The sequence below is a fragment of the Spodoptera frugiperda genome, chromosome 12 (genome assembly GCF_023101765.2).
Source record: "Spodoptera frugiperda isolate SF20-4 chromosome 12, AGI-APGP_CSIRO_Sfru_2.0, whole genome shotgun sequence".
Taxonomy (NCBI): domain Eukaryota; kingdom Metazoa; phylum Arthropoda; class Insecta; order Lepidoptera; family Noctuidae; genus Spodoptera; species Spodoptera frugiperda.
Window position 1 is genome coordinate 3,088,916 of NC_064223.1, and position 18,847 is coordinate 3,107,762.

Consider the following 18,847-nt stretch of genomic DNA (forward strand, 5'->3'; position numbering starts at 1 on the left):
TTTTACACGTCAATATTTCAAATAGCTAGATGAGGCCGGCATTTCCTATCTGACTACTCTGAGAAGAAATGCCGAAACAAACTCAGAGAATGTACTTTATAAGCATTATGTATTTATTTCCATGCAGCTGCAATTAAAGACATGAATAATCTTCACAAAATTAATGCTCATCATAATTTCAATGAATAATTTAAAAGCAATACATGTACATGAGCTTATAATTAGACATGTATTAAATCAGGTCGTGTAGTGGCGTGCTGACGACAAATAAATGCCTTTTATATTCTGACCTCTCTATCAATAGGGTGTATGTTTTGAAAGAGCTCAACTTATATTTGCTATATAATATATATGGTATATTAACTATTATTACCTGAGCTCCCTACATGAAGGTTCTATGTTGTGAAAGAGTTCAGGTTATGTTGGTTAATAGTTAGTCTATTTAGCTAAGTCGTAGTTCAAAAGATTCACTGACGAACGAAAACATGACATTGAATGTATGTATGATCACGATTTGTTACGTAATGTGTATCGTATTAAATGTAGAATTACATTTTAAATTATTTATATGTTAGTAATGTTAGTAATATGTTTAATTTTAAATTAATGAATTATTTTTATTCTTCTTAATATGTACTTGTATTAACTAAATATCTACTTTATAGATACTATTTATCCAAACTCTCCTGTCTCATTGTCTGTTCCCTTAGTACGAGTTTGCTTTACGTTGAACGAAAACGAAACGAAACCGCGTTCGGCGCTCTGATTGGCCGGCATTAATAAACCAACCAATCAGAGCGCTGAACGCGTTCTCGGTTTGTTTTCGTTCAACGACTTAGTAACTCCCGAGAAATAAACTCGAAACCTCAAGCTCGGCAATCGTAACTAGTAAAATTATAAACTGTCTTTAACATTATTTACGTTTAATTACAAACTAAATTAAAACATCCTCAGCAGTTTAACATCCTGTATTATCTCAGTAATGTAAAAGAGAAAATCTTCCCAGCGGAAAAGTTTCTCTAGTTTCTTTCACTGAGTTCCTTGTACAAGCATTTAAAGTTATTAAAATATAACTTAGATAGCATCTGTTTTCACCTTAGCACATGTGTTACGTCTTGGTAACATTCTGTTGAACCAGCCATCAAGATACTTTACTGAAAACTTTTATACTCTTTATGTTAACTATATACCGGTAAAAAATCTGAAGCTGCGGACTCCGGCTCGAAAAACAGTAGTAGGAACGGGGTGGTTTTTAGTCAGTAAGAGTCTGAAACTCCCTCTCGCTTCACCCTTCGCTAATTATTATATCATCGGCTTACTCACACCACTGTTTGACGAGGAACTCGACTAGGTTCAACCCATGGTAAAGGCTCATATTTATGAGCATCATTCCGCGATGTACGACGCGGCGACTATTCGAACTGAGTTGATTGAACTGTCAGACCATACAAATCAAAACTAATCATAACTTCCTTACTTCTCACAAATGACCATAGTTCAGCATTTCCTACTATTGAAGACAACTCACACATTTCACATAGAACATTCCCATTCCCATGTGTATGTCTGTACATCCGTAACACACACCATAATATAATACATACGATCCATTCAAGCACAATAATGTGCATAGAATACAATACTACGTTTATATAAGCTTAGGATATTAACACAGAATTGGTATACATGAGATTCTCGAATTATCTAATGTAGCACCGTTAGCTATGCATCCTAAGATGTGGACTATATCAAGTCCATGTGAACTAGTCCGATCGGATACTTAGTATGTCTTAAATGTATTTGATATATGTATTTTGTATGCAGAGTACAGATTTTAATATACAGTTACTAAAACGTAGTAACTTAAATCAGCAGATCATTTGTTAAATTGAGCTTGATTTGATTTAATTGCTGAAAGTTTTAAGTTAGAAGAGATGTGTCTATTAATTCGCAATTAAGTATTTATTAGGTAGGTAGCTTTGCTAATTAGGTATTAAAATAAAAGTTTAGTTGAAAAGACCCCAAAAAAAATACGTTCAATGTATGAATCAAATTAAAATTAACATGATCCAACAGTTAACGTATTATCTTCTTTTTGTTTTTTTTATTTTAAGTAGGTAATCTAAATAACATTCAAACAAAGAAAACACATAATAATAAATCATAAAACAATCAATGAAAATAATAAAAACTGTGTCCAATCAACGACCGCTGTCACCTCCTAACTTGCACCACACGCTAAAAGCTCGCGCGACTTAATTCCGCTAATTTATCGACGCCGGCCGACCGTGCGTGCGCGCACTTATTGCGAGCTACACACGTCGCGCCGCACGACGACACTGACAGATTTATTTGCGACCAGTACTGTTACTCCAAGTACTTTTCAAACATGCTAACCGTACTCGCCGTAAAACAGAATCAAAGCTGCTCTTTGAAAATTAATTAGCTCTTCTACATTTAAATACGAATACATTTGAAATTCATCTCTAAATGACGATGATAGAATACAAAATCATTAATCACTCTCTACATTTATTTTGCACTATCAACACTTCAATGACGTATTAACTAATTGCTAATTTTAATTTGAATCTTATGTTAATTGCAATCTATGATCGACTGTGTTATTGGTCTGGTCACAAACGCAATTGCAAAGCAGTCCTTGGGGATGAATTGATAAGTGATTTTCGAGTTTGAATTTAATTGTCAATAGCGTAGAGTCTGAAATTATATTGTCGGGAGATACAACACACCCAATATAATAATGAATGTTCCTGGGATTAAAAGAAGTTTAAAATATTTACTTAATTACAAAGATAACAAGGTTCATTGTTCTTTAACCAATCGAATATGCAAACGAATCGCGCCTTAATTACTGACTAGTTTGTATGTATGCGAGTTACCTAATACTGGTAATTGAACTGGCGACAGGCGGGCTGGGAGCTCCACTACATTGCAACATTGCTATGTAGTGTGTTTGATGGCAGCTAATCAATCGTGTCTAATTGTGCTTGATTGTGATGCTAATTAGATTGTAACTACACCCTGTGAGTTGTTAAATGGTATAAGGAAATAATACTTTAGCATTAATGTCGATTTAAGATTTTTTTGTGTCAGTTAAAATCATCCAATTACTGTTAAAATCATCCATCTTGAATTAGGCTAGGAATGTCAGTCTTTTACGGACTAAAAACCACCTCGTGCCTACTCTTGCATTGAACCGAGCTGGAGCCCCAGTAATGGCTGGGTCGTATTCACAGCTCCAGCAATTTAATAGATGCTGATTAATATACATTAAAATTTTACTTAATGCATCTTCACATTAAGATTAAAAGAAAAATATAAATAAGAATTCCAATCGTAGGTAACATCCCATCTACTCCTCTCACACAACGCAATATTTCAATTGCATAACCAATAGTTCCTTAAACCCGGTATTACAAGAAAAACTGGTATCGCTACCGGAGATCACATAAGTAGAAATACATTTATAGGCTCATAAGATACTTTTATACCGATTATATCTAATTTACATTCGTAAGCCGTATATATGTGAAGGTATGCGTGCAATGACACGGAGAAATGCATTATCATAACGGGCCCCAGAAATAAAATTATACGTAAATGGCCCTTATGCAATCCCATGAATATGTATGTAGTTAAGGATCGGGTTGTACTGGACCCAATTAATGGTAGGTGTCTGTATAATGACGATAAGAGAGCTTTTTTACCAGAGATATGCTATGTTAGGTCGCTGTGGATGCGTTTAGTTATGTCTGGTGGAAAAGCACCCCGTAAGGCTGGATTCGGGAGACGGAACGTTTTAATACTTAAAACAGGAAAGAAAAAGCACCCAGCCATTCAAACATGTCCTACAAACCAAACGTGTGAACATAGTTTTGAGACTTGAACCACATTCACGATACAAAACCTGTAGTTCAACTCATAATAAACTTTAATCACCACAATAATCCGTTAAAAAACACGCAAACCGAATGTACGTGCCAAAACACGTGGGACCTTTCAAATCAGTGACCAATGGTGCACTATGGACAAGCACTATCATTACATAGAATTATAAAATATAGGTCAAAGTGAATGTTTCCAGTAATCATCATGCCCATACATGTGGTCGCACGCTGAACAAATTGTGCTGATCATTATACCTGTCAGTGAGTACAGGTGACCTACACGACCTATAGTCTAGCTCTCGGACATCAATCCATCAAGCCCCCATTTAGGAGCAGTGCCCGTTCATAATTCAAGGTATCCCAGCATAAATTCTCATTACGCATGCTGAGAAGATGTATGCGATACAGGAAAATCGATGTCTTTATGAAAACTGATTGGATCGTTTGATCTTCTTGATGGTTAGGCTGTACACGTGTTGCATCAATAAATTGCTTTTACATTTACACATAAATGATTTTAAATCTACACTCAAAATTGTTTTAAACAAACATTTCATCTTCAGTCAATATTCTCATTATTTTCTTTGTCATCTTATGCTAATATTGCAAACAAACGCCAATTTTATTGAAAGATATTTAACGAAACAATTTGTGGATGCAGTATCATGTTCTACTGTTTGCCAACATCTTTAGACGAGAGCAAATACCCAAATATTTGCCGTGTGTTCGATTGTAGGTAAACCTCATTGAACTTTGTGTACAGTTAAACACATAAGAGGTACAATGTACAGAATAACGGTTAAGAAATTCCTCGTCAATCGGGTCGTGATGCAGATCGCAAGGTGCATTTATTTTTAAAGTTCGACTCGATATTTGCACAGTTTTTGCGGTCTACTTTTAGATGTTTCCCACGGTATGGACTTATGTAGGCTTTGTAGCTTTTGTAGCCTTTGAGCTTGTACAATACTTATGTTGTTTTCCTTACTTATAAATGTAGATTTTCTAGAAAATGTTTGTTGAGTCTCGAAGAACTCGTGAACTACATGTAAAGCTCTTGTATACATAATATTAAGGTTCCATGCAATCTTATTTGTAAAATAAAATGAAAATGCATTACAATTTATTATTGCTACTTTATAACATTTTATCCAGGAGCAAACATATTGCAGCTAACTTTACAAATCAGTCATTTTCTGACATTATCAAAGATCTGTCGATAAAATTGCGTAATATACTCATTCAGATGTGTGCACAATGATATCATGTGACCTGGTTATTATAAATCAGTAGCCAATAACAATCGACACGTGTGCTGGAGGTAATGCGTAGGGTTTGGCTTACTTTATGTGCTGCATACGGCAATTGTCCACTGCATACGATTAGAGTTTCGAAAGCCTTCACAAAATCCGGTATCTTTCGAAAAAACTGACATTTAATTGGAATTTAGGTTTTAATTTCAGATTTGTTGACGTCACGAACGTTGAACTATAATATTTTTTTATGACTTAGAATATTAGTTCGCCGTGACCTACTAGGGTACCTACATATATGGACATTTAGGTATTATTATAACACCTCAAAATCGATTAGGTAAGACAATTTTACCAAAATTTAAATTCATCACACACCATGCTTTGCTACACATATAGTTTTAACACAATTATTTAATTGATACCATACAGGTTTCGAAAAGGTCACAATTAAAATTGTTATTGAGATATTCTTAAAAGATAAACTAACCTTATAAAAGGTATCTTACTCGTAATTAGTTCAATGTCCAATCCTTAAACGGAAACATTGAAGGATCATCGGTTTCAACAAATAAATTGGTTCAATAAACGGTAAAAACATTAAGAATGAATTAATTTATCGTAAAAGGAAATATACCGACCCAATTCGTTCTGATGGGAGTCGATTTGTCCGAAGCTATTAAATTGATAAAGTACTTGTGTCGATTCGATGGACAAAAAATATCCGGCGAGTGTCGTGTGTCGGCGGGTGTGGAGAACGTGTATGTGGCCAATATTATGCGCGTGATACCGTTAGAGTTTGGTGCAAGTCAAAAACATTTCGCTACATTAACTTTTAGAATAGAAAAATAATAATCGAATCATCTCTGAAAATATAGCTCTCAAGCTTCTCTCATTACTTTCAAATGTATTAGGAATACTAACTATTAAATAAAAATGTTTTTTAAAAGTAAATAAATTAAAGTAAACCATAAGAAAGACAAATCTCAGTCTACATCTTGTTCCGCAACCTTTAGGGATTGTAGGCGCCCTTGATACCGTGGTGACCGTGCGCACGCATGGTGCGCTTGCGCGTGGTCAATGCACCGTGCGTGTGCGCCGCCCTAGTGTTAGACAGTAGAACCTTAAGACATACAGTATGTTACCGAATGTTCTCGAAGGGTGTGATACTGTTGCTATTTGCTAACTAGGTCGCTAGATAAATATGTTTTATGATCATGTTCTACGTTACTGATTTAAAGGGCTTAGGTTAAACTACTAACTATTAACAGTGTTTATAAAGTAATCCAATATTTTGTCAGGATTCAAAAGTTTGTTACTCTTGTTTGATATATATTTAAAAGAAGTACAATAAGATGATATATTCATCGTTTATTTTTTTAAATATGTATTTGAATTTGGAACTTGGTCACTTCCAATTCAATTTATATCCAGCCTGACATTTTTATAGGACTTAAAACCTCCTTGGAAAAAACATCAGTACAAAAATGCCACATGTCAATTTTGTTTCTAATCAATTTAAAGATTTATTATTTTGGATGTAAAGTGTTATTGACAAATCTGACACAGACGTAATTTATTAATACTAATAAAATATCATTTTCACACATAATGAGGAAATTGAACAAGGTTTTAAATTAACGGTACCTACATTTAACAGCTGAGAAATAAGAGACAACGTCAAAATCTTCGACCACAGATAATTAAAACACCTTTTTAAATTAATTAACGTCATTCCGATCACATTAAGAAGAAATATGGATATAAATAAACTATTAAGATCAAGGAAAATATTGTAATAATAAGCCATTACATGTGTCTGTGTCCTAGGTGCGGTATCCGGACATAAATTATAGCAGAGCGATAGTCAAAATCAATTAAATTTTTATTTGAAATGAACCTTATATGGTGGTCATTAATCTGAGATTGCAATGTCCAAAACAGTGTCAACTTGTGTCAGTTTGTTTAATTAATGGGACACGTATTCAATCTAGGTTTCATGCAGAACTCGGTACATAGTTTAGGAACATTTGAACCAGAGTACGTTGTGTTGCCCAATATTTTAATTGTACCTACCCTACGTAATCGGTTTTGTTCAATCCCTAACTTAATTAAAAATGTATCGACATAAGCTGTATTTACAACGATAGCTAATAAGTCTACTAAACAGCTTACGTACATCCATAAACCACTAGCTTCGACTAGCAGCTTCGCCCGCATTCACGTGGAATAAAAAGTCAGTTCATACCTTGTATGTATACCAAATTTCATCAAAATCCGTTAAATAGTTTCACGACGGAAAACCAACCAAACAAACAAACTTTCACATTTAAAATATTAGTGTGTAATGTGATAGCAAAAGATCTAACTGTATTTAGTTAGTTTACATCGGTAATTAAGTAATTAATTTAATTGCTTTTTATACATCCGACATTGAGTTTCAACCATAAATTAGACTTTAACAAATTGCCGAAATCTTCTAACTTAGTTAGATTAAAAACATGAGATAACGAAAATATATGGTGTTCCAGTTATTGACAAACTGTGTTGATTAAATAAAGTATCGATATTAATTACTAATTAATGCTTTCTGCTGTATCTTTTAAACCAATTTATAACTTTATTTCTCATAAATTACTATCTCTGATTAAGACTATTTCTCTGATATAGTAAGTTGTATAATATACAACTTACGTAGTCGTAGTCGTCATATACGACTACAAGCCTTCCATTCCATCTCATCATATGCATCAAAAGGATCTTTCTTTTCTCTTCTTTTAAGGGTAGAAAATCATCCAATGACTTCTCTCTTGGATGAAGCGAAAGGGAGTGTCAGACTCTTATTGGTTAAAAACCACCCCGTTCCTACTCCTGCTTTTCGAGCCATCGCCATCACCGTCGCCCATGTCATCCGTGTCCTAACCGTACCTAAACCGGTCCGAGCCGTGACGAGTCGGGGCCGTGACTCGGACCTACCATTGAACTTTATGTTTACACATTGAGTAATCCGTACATACACACAGTATGCACACCTGTCCAACTGTCCACCGGCGTTCACTGCGGTTATGAAACTAGTTATTTATGCAGAAAAGGTTTTATGCATTGATTTATTTTGACGCCTTTCTTGTGTCTTATTAAATACTGGCTCATGCCAACGGCTTCGCTCGAGTTGGTTACGGACTTTCCGCCATAGTACTCAAGACTCATTTAATGTTTTATTGCATTCAATTGCTTAACCCAGTCCTAAGCATTTGTTTTCGGAATAAAATAACATCGAATAGTATTTGAGCTGCGGACTACCTAGCGGATCACACGGGCTCTAGCTCGAAAAGCAAGAGTAGGAATGGGGTGGTTTTTAATCAGTAAGAGTCCTACACTCCGTTTCGCCTCACCCAATGCGAGGCCAAGATCAAAGTCATTAGATGATTTTTCCCCCTCAAAAAATGCTCTAGTATTTTATAGCTAATGTTCAACAGTAGACGTAATAAATATAATTATAGAGTTGCTTATGCTGATGATAATGAAATAAAAATATCTCAACCATCTCTACGTGTGTTTCTATACGTATAATTGCATAAGCACCACTCAAAGTTTACAGCTACTGAAACTAAAAATAAATTAAAAAAAACACTCGTAACTCTTTCATGGTTTCCGAAAGCCGTTATTGTAATGTTTTAGTTCTACAATAATTTATTATCTAAGTAATTACTCTTCTTTTCTTTTATCATTATATTTTCGCCATTATTAGCTAAGCAATTTGTACATAAAAAAGACGAAATTCCCGACCGCACTCGTAAACATCATTTTATTCGCATTTACAATGTTTTGCAGGCTGTAGAATTTATAATTTTCTTTATTACACACATTCGTCAAAGCATTCGGGAAATATATTAGTTTAACATATATTTACATAATATTAAATACACGTATTTTATTCGCATCTGGCCTATAACGATATAAGACCAATTAACAAATTGTTAGCAACTTGATTATCAGGAAAAGTGTGACAGCTGGTCACATAGAATTAATTTAGTGATACAAGAATACATGCTACACAGGTGAAGATCAATTAAAATCGAAATAAGAAAAAATGCTTTTTATTTAGAAAAACGTTGTTTGTTACGAGATAATTTATTTATTAAAGGTATGCCAACAGCTTCTGTATGAAGAGTATTAAGTACAGCAAATACTTATAAATCAGTTTTGGGCTTATACAGTAATTGTCAATTACAGTTTAACTAACATTTTTTCTAATAAGTGACAACTTACGCCTAAAAGAAATAGGTGAATAGGTAATCTAATTTTAAGCGAAGGGATATTTCTTCCGTTCACCTATTAAGGTGAGCGGCTATTTATCATAAAATCTTGGATGAAACCGCAAATCACCGGTTTCACTAGACACGTTCTATTTTTATTACCAATAAAACACGATTTTGAAAAAAAAAATATACACAGATAATAAATTAACACTTAAGCAGCCACTTAAAATGTATACAAACTCCTTTTTTCATACTACATATTTAGTATACCAAAACTAAACGATGGGTGTTCAACTTAATTGACCGGTTTACAATAATTAATTCTCGTTCAAGGTTTTTATGAATCATATCGGCCATTTAATATTTTATTTATAAAATGTAGAATATATTTGTCAAAGTCAAGGTCGCCATACCGCTACATTAGCATATCACAGTGAACTTGGTAAAATTTAATTGAACCTGTGGCTCGATTATCGAATTATTTTAAGCAATAAATTCATAACTTGCACACGACAGTTCAATGTTGATTACGTCATTATATGTTTTGCATTTTTTATTAAATGTGTCGGTTGTTCGTCTGGTCTGCTTGTCGCCCTCGAGTTTGTTTGCTGGGATAGTTTAAGTTTAATCTTACATCGTTTTTATACATGTTTTTCTTCTTTTTTAAACTTTGCCTCACACTAGGATTTTCTCCTGTGCCGTGGGTGCGTTTACAAACATACCAATTCAAATACACATGACACCCAGACCTGGACCAACTATTTTTGGATCACATAAAGAGTTGCGAATCTGCTACACGTTGCACGGCAATCGGTTGCCCAGTCACCGCACCAACTATGCAGTCTTTTACTTGATAACACCTCTATTTTCTAATTAATGCACCAATTTCCTTAGTTTTTACGTCAAAGCGGTAACATTTAACTTCAAATAATTCTTCTTGCAATAAAGACATAATAAATACTTACATATATGTACTATTATGTACCTATAAAGATTAATAGATCCTCCACACGTCACCTCGCCAACTCATGCCATGGATTACCTAATTGCCCATCTGCACTATAACAACCCATTGTCCTCAGTTAACCCATAACTTGCGTGGGAATTATAAGCCATTGCAGTTTATATACTGGAAGTACTCCATGCTTTACTTATAATTATAGAACAATCCTTTTTAATTGTATGTTTTGGAAACAGTGGCGTATAGTTAGTTAGATCTTTCTAGTATACTGGTAAAACGCGTTGTTTTGGATTCCGGTAGTATTTAACTTCAATATTGAGCTACTTATATAAAAATCAATTGCTGTTCGTTAGTCTCGCTAAAACTCGAAAAGGCTGGACCGATTTGGCTAATTTTGGTCTTAAATTATTTGTGTCCAAGAAAAGGTGAGAAAAAATTGTTTGAGGCGGTACGAATTTTGCCTGACTAGCTAGAAATATATAGTTATAGATTCTTACATACTGGTGCTTTTCAATTCTATCCAACTAATAAAAGTGTTTACAAAAACCAAACAAATGGATCAATTATAAACCATCACACGAACTACATAAAGAAGCGATTTATTTGCAAAAAAAAATCAGTTAATTGCACTAATTTAATTCTCGTATTACCCTGACCTACATAGAATGCACACTTATGACATAATGTACCTACCTATATGTAAAAATGTTAATTGCTAATAAATATATAGAGTTGACCTGTGACGTCATAGTGCACGGATGATTCAGTGGCTCCCTCACGCGAGGGTATTAACGACTTTGGTATTATACCGTTTGATGCTCAACGATTAGCTCACGAATGAGATAAACTAGCAATTTATTATGAATGATGAGAACTGTACCTAGCGTCTCGACTGATGTTTTTGTCGTACCTATAAATTATGTTGTCAAGCTCTGTCTAGTATAACAGATAGATCTGGAAGTTTGTTTGTACGTTGATGAGAGTTAGAACAAAAACAGATCAACTTACATGTAATGCTATTATTGGTTTTCTTTCATCCTGGATCTATATCAAAGCAAAAACTAAAACAATACATCATTTTATTATAACTTTCGTGAGACATACTAAATAAATTATCCTGTTATCGGCTTAATCACATGTCTGTTTGACGAGCAACTCGACTAGTTTCAGGCCATGCTAGAGGCTCATATTTAGAGTAAGAATGAATAAGTATTTATACGACTGAAACGCAAAAATAACGCTACGCTTTTATGCGAAGCTAACACTGCGAAAGCCTTAGTAAGATCAATAAGGAATACTGAAACAAAATACCAAATGCTACCCAAAAGCGTGCTAAACCAGACGCAATCTACATCGCAACATGGCACCAATATAATGACAGCATAAAGGCACAATTATAAAACAATAAAACCTCCTCACATTGCTCAGATGTTTGCCGATTACCAGGCAATACATCCAATTACAATTTAAGTTCGTTACCGCAGATAAATTGAGATTTATAATGCGATAGCGGCACGTTCAGTTAGGTGATGCCTACGTCTGTTTAACGTCGCTTGGGAAATTTATAGATGTCCTGTTTTGGTTCTTAAAGGACTGGAGATCTATGGTGCTCATTAATTTTCTCTCTTTTAATTGAAATAAATGCTTTGATTACCACTTTTGTCTGTGAAAAGTTTTACACATCTGGTGCTTTTATTCATCCAAAACCAAAGGAGAGCAATTAATGTAAGATCGGGTTTCTTTGACCCTATGGGGTAACTTTGACCCAAATTTTTAAACCAATGAAAATGGAATATACGCTTTGTTCTGGATTCCTATTGGTTATAGAATTTGAATCAATGTTACCTTCTAGGGTCAAAGAAACCCGGTCTTGCCGATAGTCATTTTACTCTAAAATATATTTCTCACATTCAAGATGAATCCTCTATTATTATTTTACTCGGTAACATTTTACCCATATACGCGAATTTGCCCTTTGAAGTTTAAATTATATCAGAGATCGGCGCGTGAGCTGTAAATTATATTAGCTAATATACCTGTCGCACGCCGGTAATACATATTCATTAAAGGGTTAGTGTCGATGCTAGATCATTTTGATATGTGATTCAACAAATATCATATCGTTTAATAAAGGTTAACGTCCTTTAATAAATAAACTATACATATACACAGTGTAAAAACACAAAATGAATTTGGTTACCATACGTTAAACAGGGACCTTAAGACAAGGCGAAAAAGTAGGCCGAACTAGTGTTTCCTTTGCTTCACACAACAAGAAAGAAAAAAAAATAATAAAAAGTCTTCAAGCTCTGGCTGGAAAGAATTTACTTTTCGATCTAATTGTTTGAATTTCGAATAGCGCATATTCATACTGAATTTGACATAAAAAAAACTAATATTTATTATCTGTGCCCATCCAAATTAATTTTTTGGCGGCAAAATAAAAAAAAACATAACGATTTTTCTATTTGTAGGTATTACATAACATTATTTATACATACATCATTATAACATTGTAATGTTGATATGTTTTATTAAATATGACTTGTGTTTGTCCGCAGGCTATCGGCCATGTGTCGGGAGGTCACATAAACCCCGCGGTGACGCTGGGACTGTTCGCGTCTGGTGAGATCAAGGTCCTGAAGGCCATCTGCTACATCATCGTCCAAACCCTCGGTGCTATCGCTGGAGCCGCCTTCATCAGGGTAAGTAGCTTATGAAATATATCTGTAGTGTTGATTTTGTTATTTAGATTACAGTTGTGAGGTTTTTAAGTCGAGTTTTAGTCAATGGGAATTTATGTGATTTTTGTTAGTCAGTTAGATCATTATTTATCTATAATAGGTATAAAAATAAGTCGGGTTTTCCTTCCTGATGTCATAACTCCATAACGCACGAACCGCTTTCCACGGTTTTGCGATTGTTTGAAAGGTTTTGGGCTCCGTGAGGTTTGTAGCAAAGAAAATTAAGAGAAAAGCAGAAAAAGAGGCAAAATCATTGATGGCGAAACGGAGTTCGCTGGGTATGCTAGTAAATACCTACTAATCATGTGAATATTAGTAATACTCGGGGAACTAATACGACCAATAGCGCTAGCGTCTACTCATGAGAATCAGAATACTTTAGAATGACTTGCTGCGACGCAGCAGCGTCAAGTTCAATAAAAAAATAATCTTTAATCAAAACTCATCCTTCTACATCAAGTATTTGAGATCACCCAGAAAACCGAACACGAACAACCTAAATTAAGTGCTACTTATTAATTCTACATGCGAACATAATAATACGAAGTAACTAGATAACAACATTACATTAATTTAATAATTCTATTAAACACAGAACCCAAAAGTTCTTGACTGTAATGAGTTAATTAGCTAACGATCAAAGATGCGCATGATTCGATATAGATCTTAATAAATACATGTACAATTAGGTAACACACGTCGTGTGTTAGCAATGAACTGTATGAGTATTTGACAAGCCATCTATTAATGAAGTCGAGATACATTTTAATTGAATATTCCTTTAATAAGTTATACTTAGTACAAGGTTGTACGTCTATTTAAACTTTGATTAAACGTTACGTAGATTTTTTTGATATGATGATGTTAGTTTTCAAGTACGAAGTCCCGGGTCGACATGTGGAGATGGACAGATGTCCGTAAGAATCAAAATTTTGATTGATTTCTATGGGTTTATCTTAGGTGTTCATCTGGGTGAACTTTGTGAGGAAATCTGTGATTGGGTATCCTTGTAATGAGGTTGAAATCAAGGTGTTGTACTGGCTGTTTCTTTCAAATTTAAATTCAAAGAGATCTAAGACCGTTACTTTTAATATTAAGACATTGATTAGTTCAATTTTCGTATTTCGCTTTGAAGAATAAAGCTTTAAGACACATTAAGTAAATAATGAAACTTGATGAAATGTTAACAAAGTTACCAAACAATTTTTGAACTGAAAAGTGAACCAACCAACGGACAAACAAACAATTTCTCGCAATTACGTCGCACATATACAGCTAGTCATCGCACCGACATTCTAATCGCCTTATATGAGCGCTCGGTAAAAAACTGTCTCGTTCACCGTGACACTGATGATCTTAGAATAAAGAAACAAGTGGAGCGACCTTCAGTGTAATCGTGGAACTAATTGAACGTTGCTATAAAGCTTTTCGGATATGAGTACTTGAAAAGGTCATGCGTTTGATATAATTATGGCGATATACTTCAAGTTAGCTCTTAATTCAGCGATTTACTTTACGACATTGACTCAGGATTTTTATAATACCCATACAATACTAGCATAATGAATGAATACAAAAAGTACTCAAATTGAATAGGTCATATATCACATTCGCCAGAGATTGCAAAAAAAAAAAAACAATATCAAAATTGAGGGATCAAAGCGAAGGTTAGTTTGCATCACTTGACGGGAAGATTTTGCAATTACAAGTACATAATTACTTTATTTAAACGGTACAGTATACAAAAGATTTTCGATAGCCGCCTGTCTGTGAGATGTCAGTATTTCTAGTACCACTTATGTACTTAATAGATCTTCAATGGGGAATACAAAATCGCCATACTGCGAATTTGAAATGAACTAAGAAAATGTAAACAACTTTGTAGCCTTAAAACGATAACAGCGCCACTACCGCAGATGTTACTGATCAAGTTTCAACTATAATCGTGTCAATATAGTTTATTACATAATTGTTTATTCCATTCACACATCGGCCTTCCTGTGACATTTCACTGACACTCACTCTAATGAGCGAACAAGGATGATCACGACTTGCACGACTTTTAATTAGCATATGAAGTAATTATGTATATTTTCATTACATTTTCTTATACCTACTAGAATTTTCTCGTACATACATATATAGAATCAAAACAAAACATTCAATGATAAACAGTACTATTTTTATATCTCTTAATACTTACTACAGTAAAAAAAATGCACTAGATTTTCTGAATACGCTTTATGGAGCTAAAGGGTAAACAAGATGAAGACCTTTGCAAACCTGGTCAAGTGCGCATCAACAATGTTGCAGTGCATCTATCTATCTACTTGACAAACTAACGCATTCAAATTAAGCAGTCTTATATTACAGTTACTTTTAATGGGCAATAAAAACACATAGATTCCCGTTGACAACGATAATATTAGATAGGTACTTATTTATCTATTTTAATCAAATGACATTTCCGAATAGTTTTTTTAGATGGTTTTAAATTACTTCGTGACATCGAGAGGCGCCGCTCTTTATGTAAATGAGTGTTTAATCGGCAATTAAATTGGAAGAGCTAATTAATATGTGTGTTGCAGTTGGCGATACCAGAGTCGCAGGTCGGTGGGTTCGGTATGACAACTCTTGCAACCAACGTGAACGAGGGACAGGTGAGATCTATTTTCATTAATTTAAGTAAAGAGATACGGAGATAACTATTTATTTTTAAAGTTAATAAGTATCTAGATATGGGATTCTTGATAACAAATATTTAGGTACTGGTCTGATTTCTTTTATTATTTTTTTGTTTTTTCTAACAAGCCGGTAAACGAGCAAACGGTTGACCTGAGCAATCGCCGCCGCCCATTGACACCCTAAATACCAGCGGCCTTACAAGTGCATTGCCGAGAGTTAAGAATTTAAGGGTTGTTGGGGAATCGCGGATTGGGAAAATTGGGATGGAGGGATAATTGGGCCTCCGGTAACATCACTCACACAACGAAAGCGTTGTTTCACGTTGGTTTTCTTTGAGGCCGTAATATCACCCCGGTCGAGTCGTCTCATTCATTCCGAAGCATGGCTCTCCCAACTTAGATTTATTCATTTACTTTACAAACCAGTAAATATGCAAAGTTATGCTTAGCACTGACAATGAGAGATTTCATTACATCACAACGCTATCAATGAACACATCATTTACAGCCGCAATCAGAGACATTTAATGATTACTTAAACTATTCCTTAGTAACGATTTTGTATCGAAAACAATTGCTAAGGACGAGGTTGAGTAACCATTAAATTTCTCTGAGGGTGGCTGTTAGTGTTGTCTCTCATACAAAGCCCAATAACAGGAACATCAATATTGTATGTCCTCCACAGGGTGTCCTCATCGAAGCACTGATCACATTCCTGTTGGTGCTGGTCGTGCACGGAGTGTGTGACGCGCGCCGCAACGACATCAAGGGATCCGCGCCTCTCGCTATTGGTCTCAGCATCACCGCCTGCCATGCTGCTTGCGTAAGTACTTTACTAATAAAGTATATCTAAGAGAAATTAAAGAGGACTGTTCCGTAGCGTGAACACTTTTTGATAGACAGAGTTAAATAGCAGAAAGAAAAAACGAGTGCTGCTGTAGAATGCTTCAGCAATAAAGTTAAGCAACAATAATATCGTAGGGATCTCTTATTTTGTGATTCTCCCAAGTTCTTGTTCAAGTCTAGTCTTATAAGTCAATGTCAAATTATTTATTCCAATTAAACCATAAATATAAATACAAACAAATAAAAAAATAAATAATACTCTGTCCGCCAGTGAAGCTAGGTGCTCATTCCAAAGTGTAGCTTCGAATGGAGAAGAACGAGCAACAAACACCATTCGTTACTCTTTTAAAAAAAATGAGATTAATTGCGCCTACGCCATAGCAGATTTTAGACGGTTTTGTACTTTGAAACGTATTTAAAATTGTGTTTGTATTGGTACAGATTCCATTCACGGGCTCCAGCATGAACCCCGCTCGTTCCTTCGGCCCCGCCCTCATCATGGGAGCCTGGACCTCACACTGGGTAAGTTATACTTCTTTATTTTCTTATTTCCGACTGCCTCGTTGGCCGATTGCCAGGCAAGGATCTCTTATTCGATTCCTGGGTCTGACTGCTGACTGGATTGGCAAAGTATTGCTGGACTATTTTTGGTGTTTCGAAAATATCTCAGTAGTCGCACGAAGTCTGGAAAATGTGCCCGGTAAATGAAAATAGGCTCACCCCCTATTACTTGGAAATTACAGCATAAATTGTGACATTGTACAGTGTCATAACGTGCACGTCTGCCTACCCCTTCAAGAATAAAAGGCGTGTCAATATAATAATAATATGTCCTATAACTTTTGTCCTTAAACCAGAACTACTTTACAAAAACTAAGGTTTTGGAAACTCCAAAAACTTTCTTCCGCTTTTACACCTAACTGAATAACATATAATGATGATCAAAGTATCAATAACTAATTATTGAGTACACTTTCGCCTGCGCAGGCGCCGGCTACATCCTATGAAACGGGTTTACATCTGATAGACTGCTATTCAGTATTCATACACATCCTATTTACATTACAGCCAATTTTAACTTTTATAACGTTCAACATAAGATATATTTTACTAGTCTACAACAAATAGATAGTGTTGCAGAAACGCTTTTCTTGTTAAAATCATCTTTATACCTATGTAATAAAGGTCAAAATCGTTTAACAAAATCAGTCAATAAGTAGTAAACCCCAGCTTTCCGATTACTATAGAGGTTTTAACATGATTCATGGTCTATAAGACGTTTTATAACTTAACTTGATTATGTTTTATTGAACATGTCTTCCTTTCTAAGTCGGTAATAAGTTAAACTTAACTAACTTTCGTTAAAATGAAAGTGCAGTTGGTTAGTTAGTTAGTTAGTTAGTGGTTTAAAATTAACTATTGTTTGTAAATGATTGATTGAGTAGAGTATGGTTAAATGTCAGTGCATTTTAAGGCCAAGATGATTTGTTTGTTTAAAGTGGGAATTAGAAACTTGCTTTACTTATTAGTGGGTAATTGTAATTAATGACTGGTTCGATGGTTGTTATCATTATATGTTATTTCTTTTGAATATAAGTTGAATAATATAGATGTAACTGCAAAAGTTCAGAGTAAGAATTCGAATAGAGAAGGGTTAGAATCCTGTGACATGCCAGTTACTGATATAATAGTTTTAGTTTAGTTTTCAGCCATGATCGTCCCACTGCAGGGCAAAGGCCTCCCTACCTTTCTTCCACTCCTCTTTGAGTAAAGCTTTTTGCGTCCAATCCATATTATCTTCTACCAATATATTCCATCTCAAAAATATTCTAATACTTTGGCCAGCAAAAATAAAATGGTGTAATTATTCATGACTCTTTATGCTCATAGGTCTCTACGAAAACGCATTTATTTTTGCCAGTTTTTTATACCATATACTTCCATGAACCATGTATTCTGTACAATGCAAACATTATTTTTTCATGAGTATTTTTTCTTCACATACGTTTTTTGGAATTAAAATTCCATAAAAATTTAAATAAACTCCTTATATAAGTAAATTCTACTAATGTCTATCCCTAGAACTTATTAGTTCGTGCTGTAAATAGTATTTTGTGTGCAAATAGTAAAACAAGGCCATTATTGTTAACACGGCGTTCAGTTAAATTGTTTTCCAACGACTGCAAATATGA

At 34.5% G+C, this 18,847-nt stretch overlaps 2 protein-coding genes across 6 annotated transcripts in view; one reads left to right on the forward strand and one right to left on the reverse strand.

The window, feature by feature from the left end:
• The window catches only part of LOC118263055 (aquaporin AQPAe.a), an 83,526-nt gene that overhangs the window by 60,758 nt on the left and 3,921 nt on the right, over positions 1-18,847 (forward strand). For all 5 annotated transcript variants that reach the window (XM_035574813.2, XM_035574815.2, XM_035574817.2 and 2 more), the window contains 4 exons: positions 12,943-13,086; positions 15,714-15,785; positions 16,495-16,632; positions 17,097-17,177. In XM_035574813.2, the coding sequence (XP_035430706.1) occupies positions 12,943-13,086; positions 15,714-15,785; positions 16,495-16,632; positions 17,097-17,177 (435 nt within the window). The remainder of the gene's footprint in view (positions 1-12,942; positions 13,087-15,713; positions 15,786-16,494; positions 16,633-17,096; positions 17,178-18,847) is intronic.
• The window catches only part of LOC118262946 (protein purity of essence), a 105,192-nt gene that overhangs the window by 8,777 nt on the left and 77,568 nt on the right, over positions 1-18,847 (reverse strand). The gene's annotated exons all lie outside the window — the stretch shown is intronic.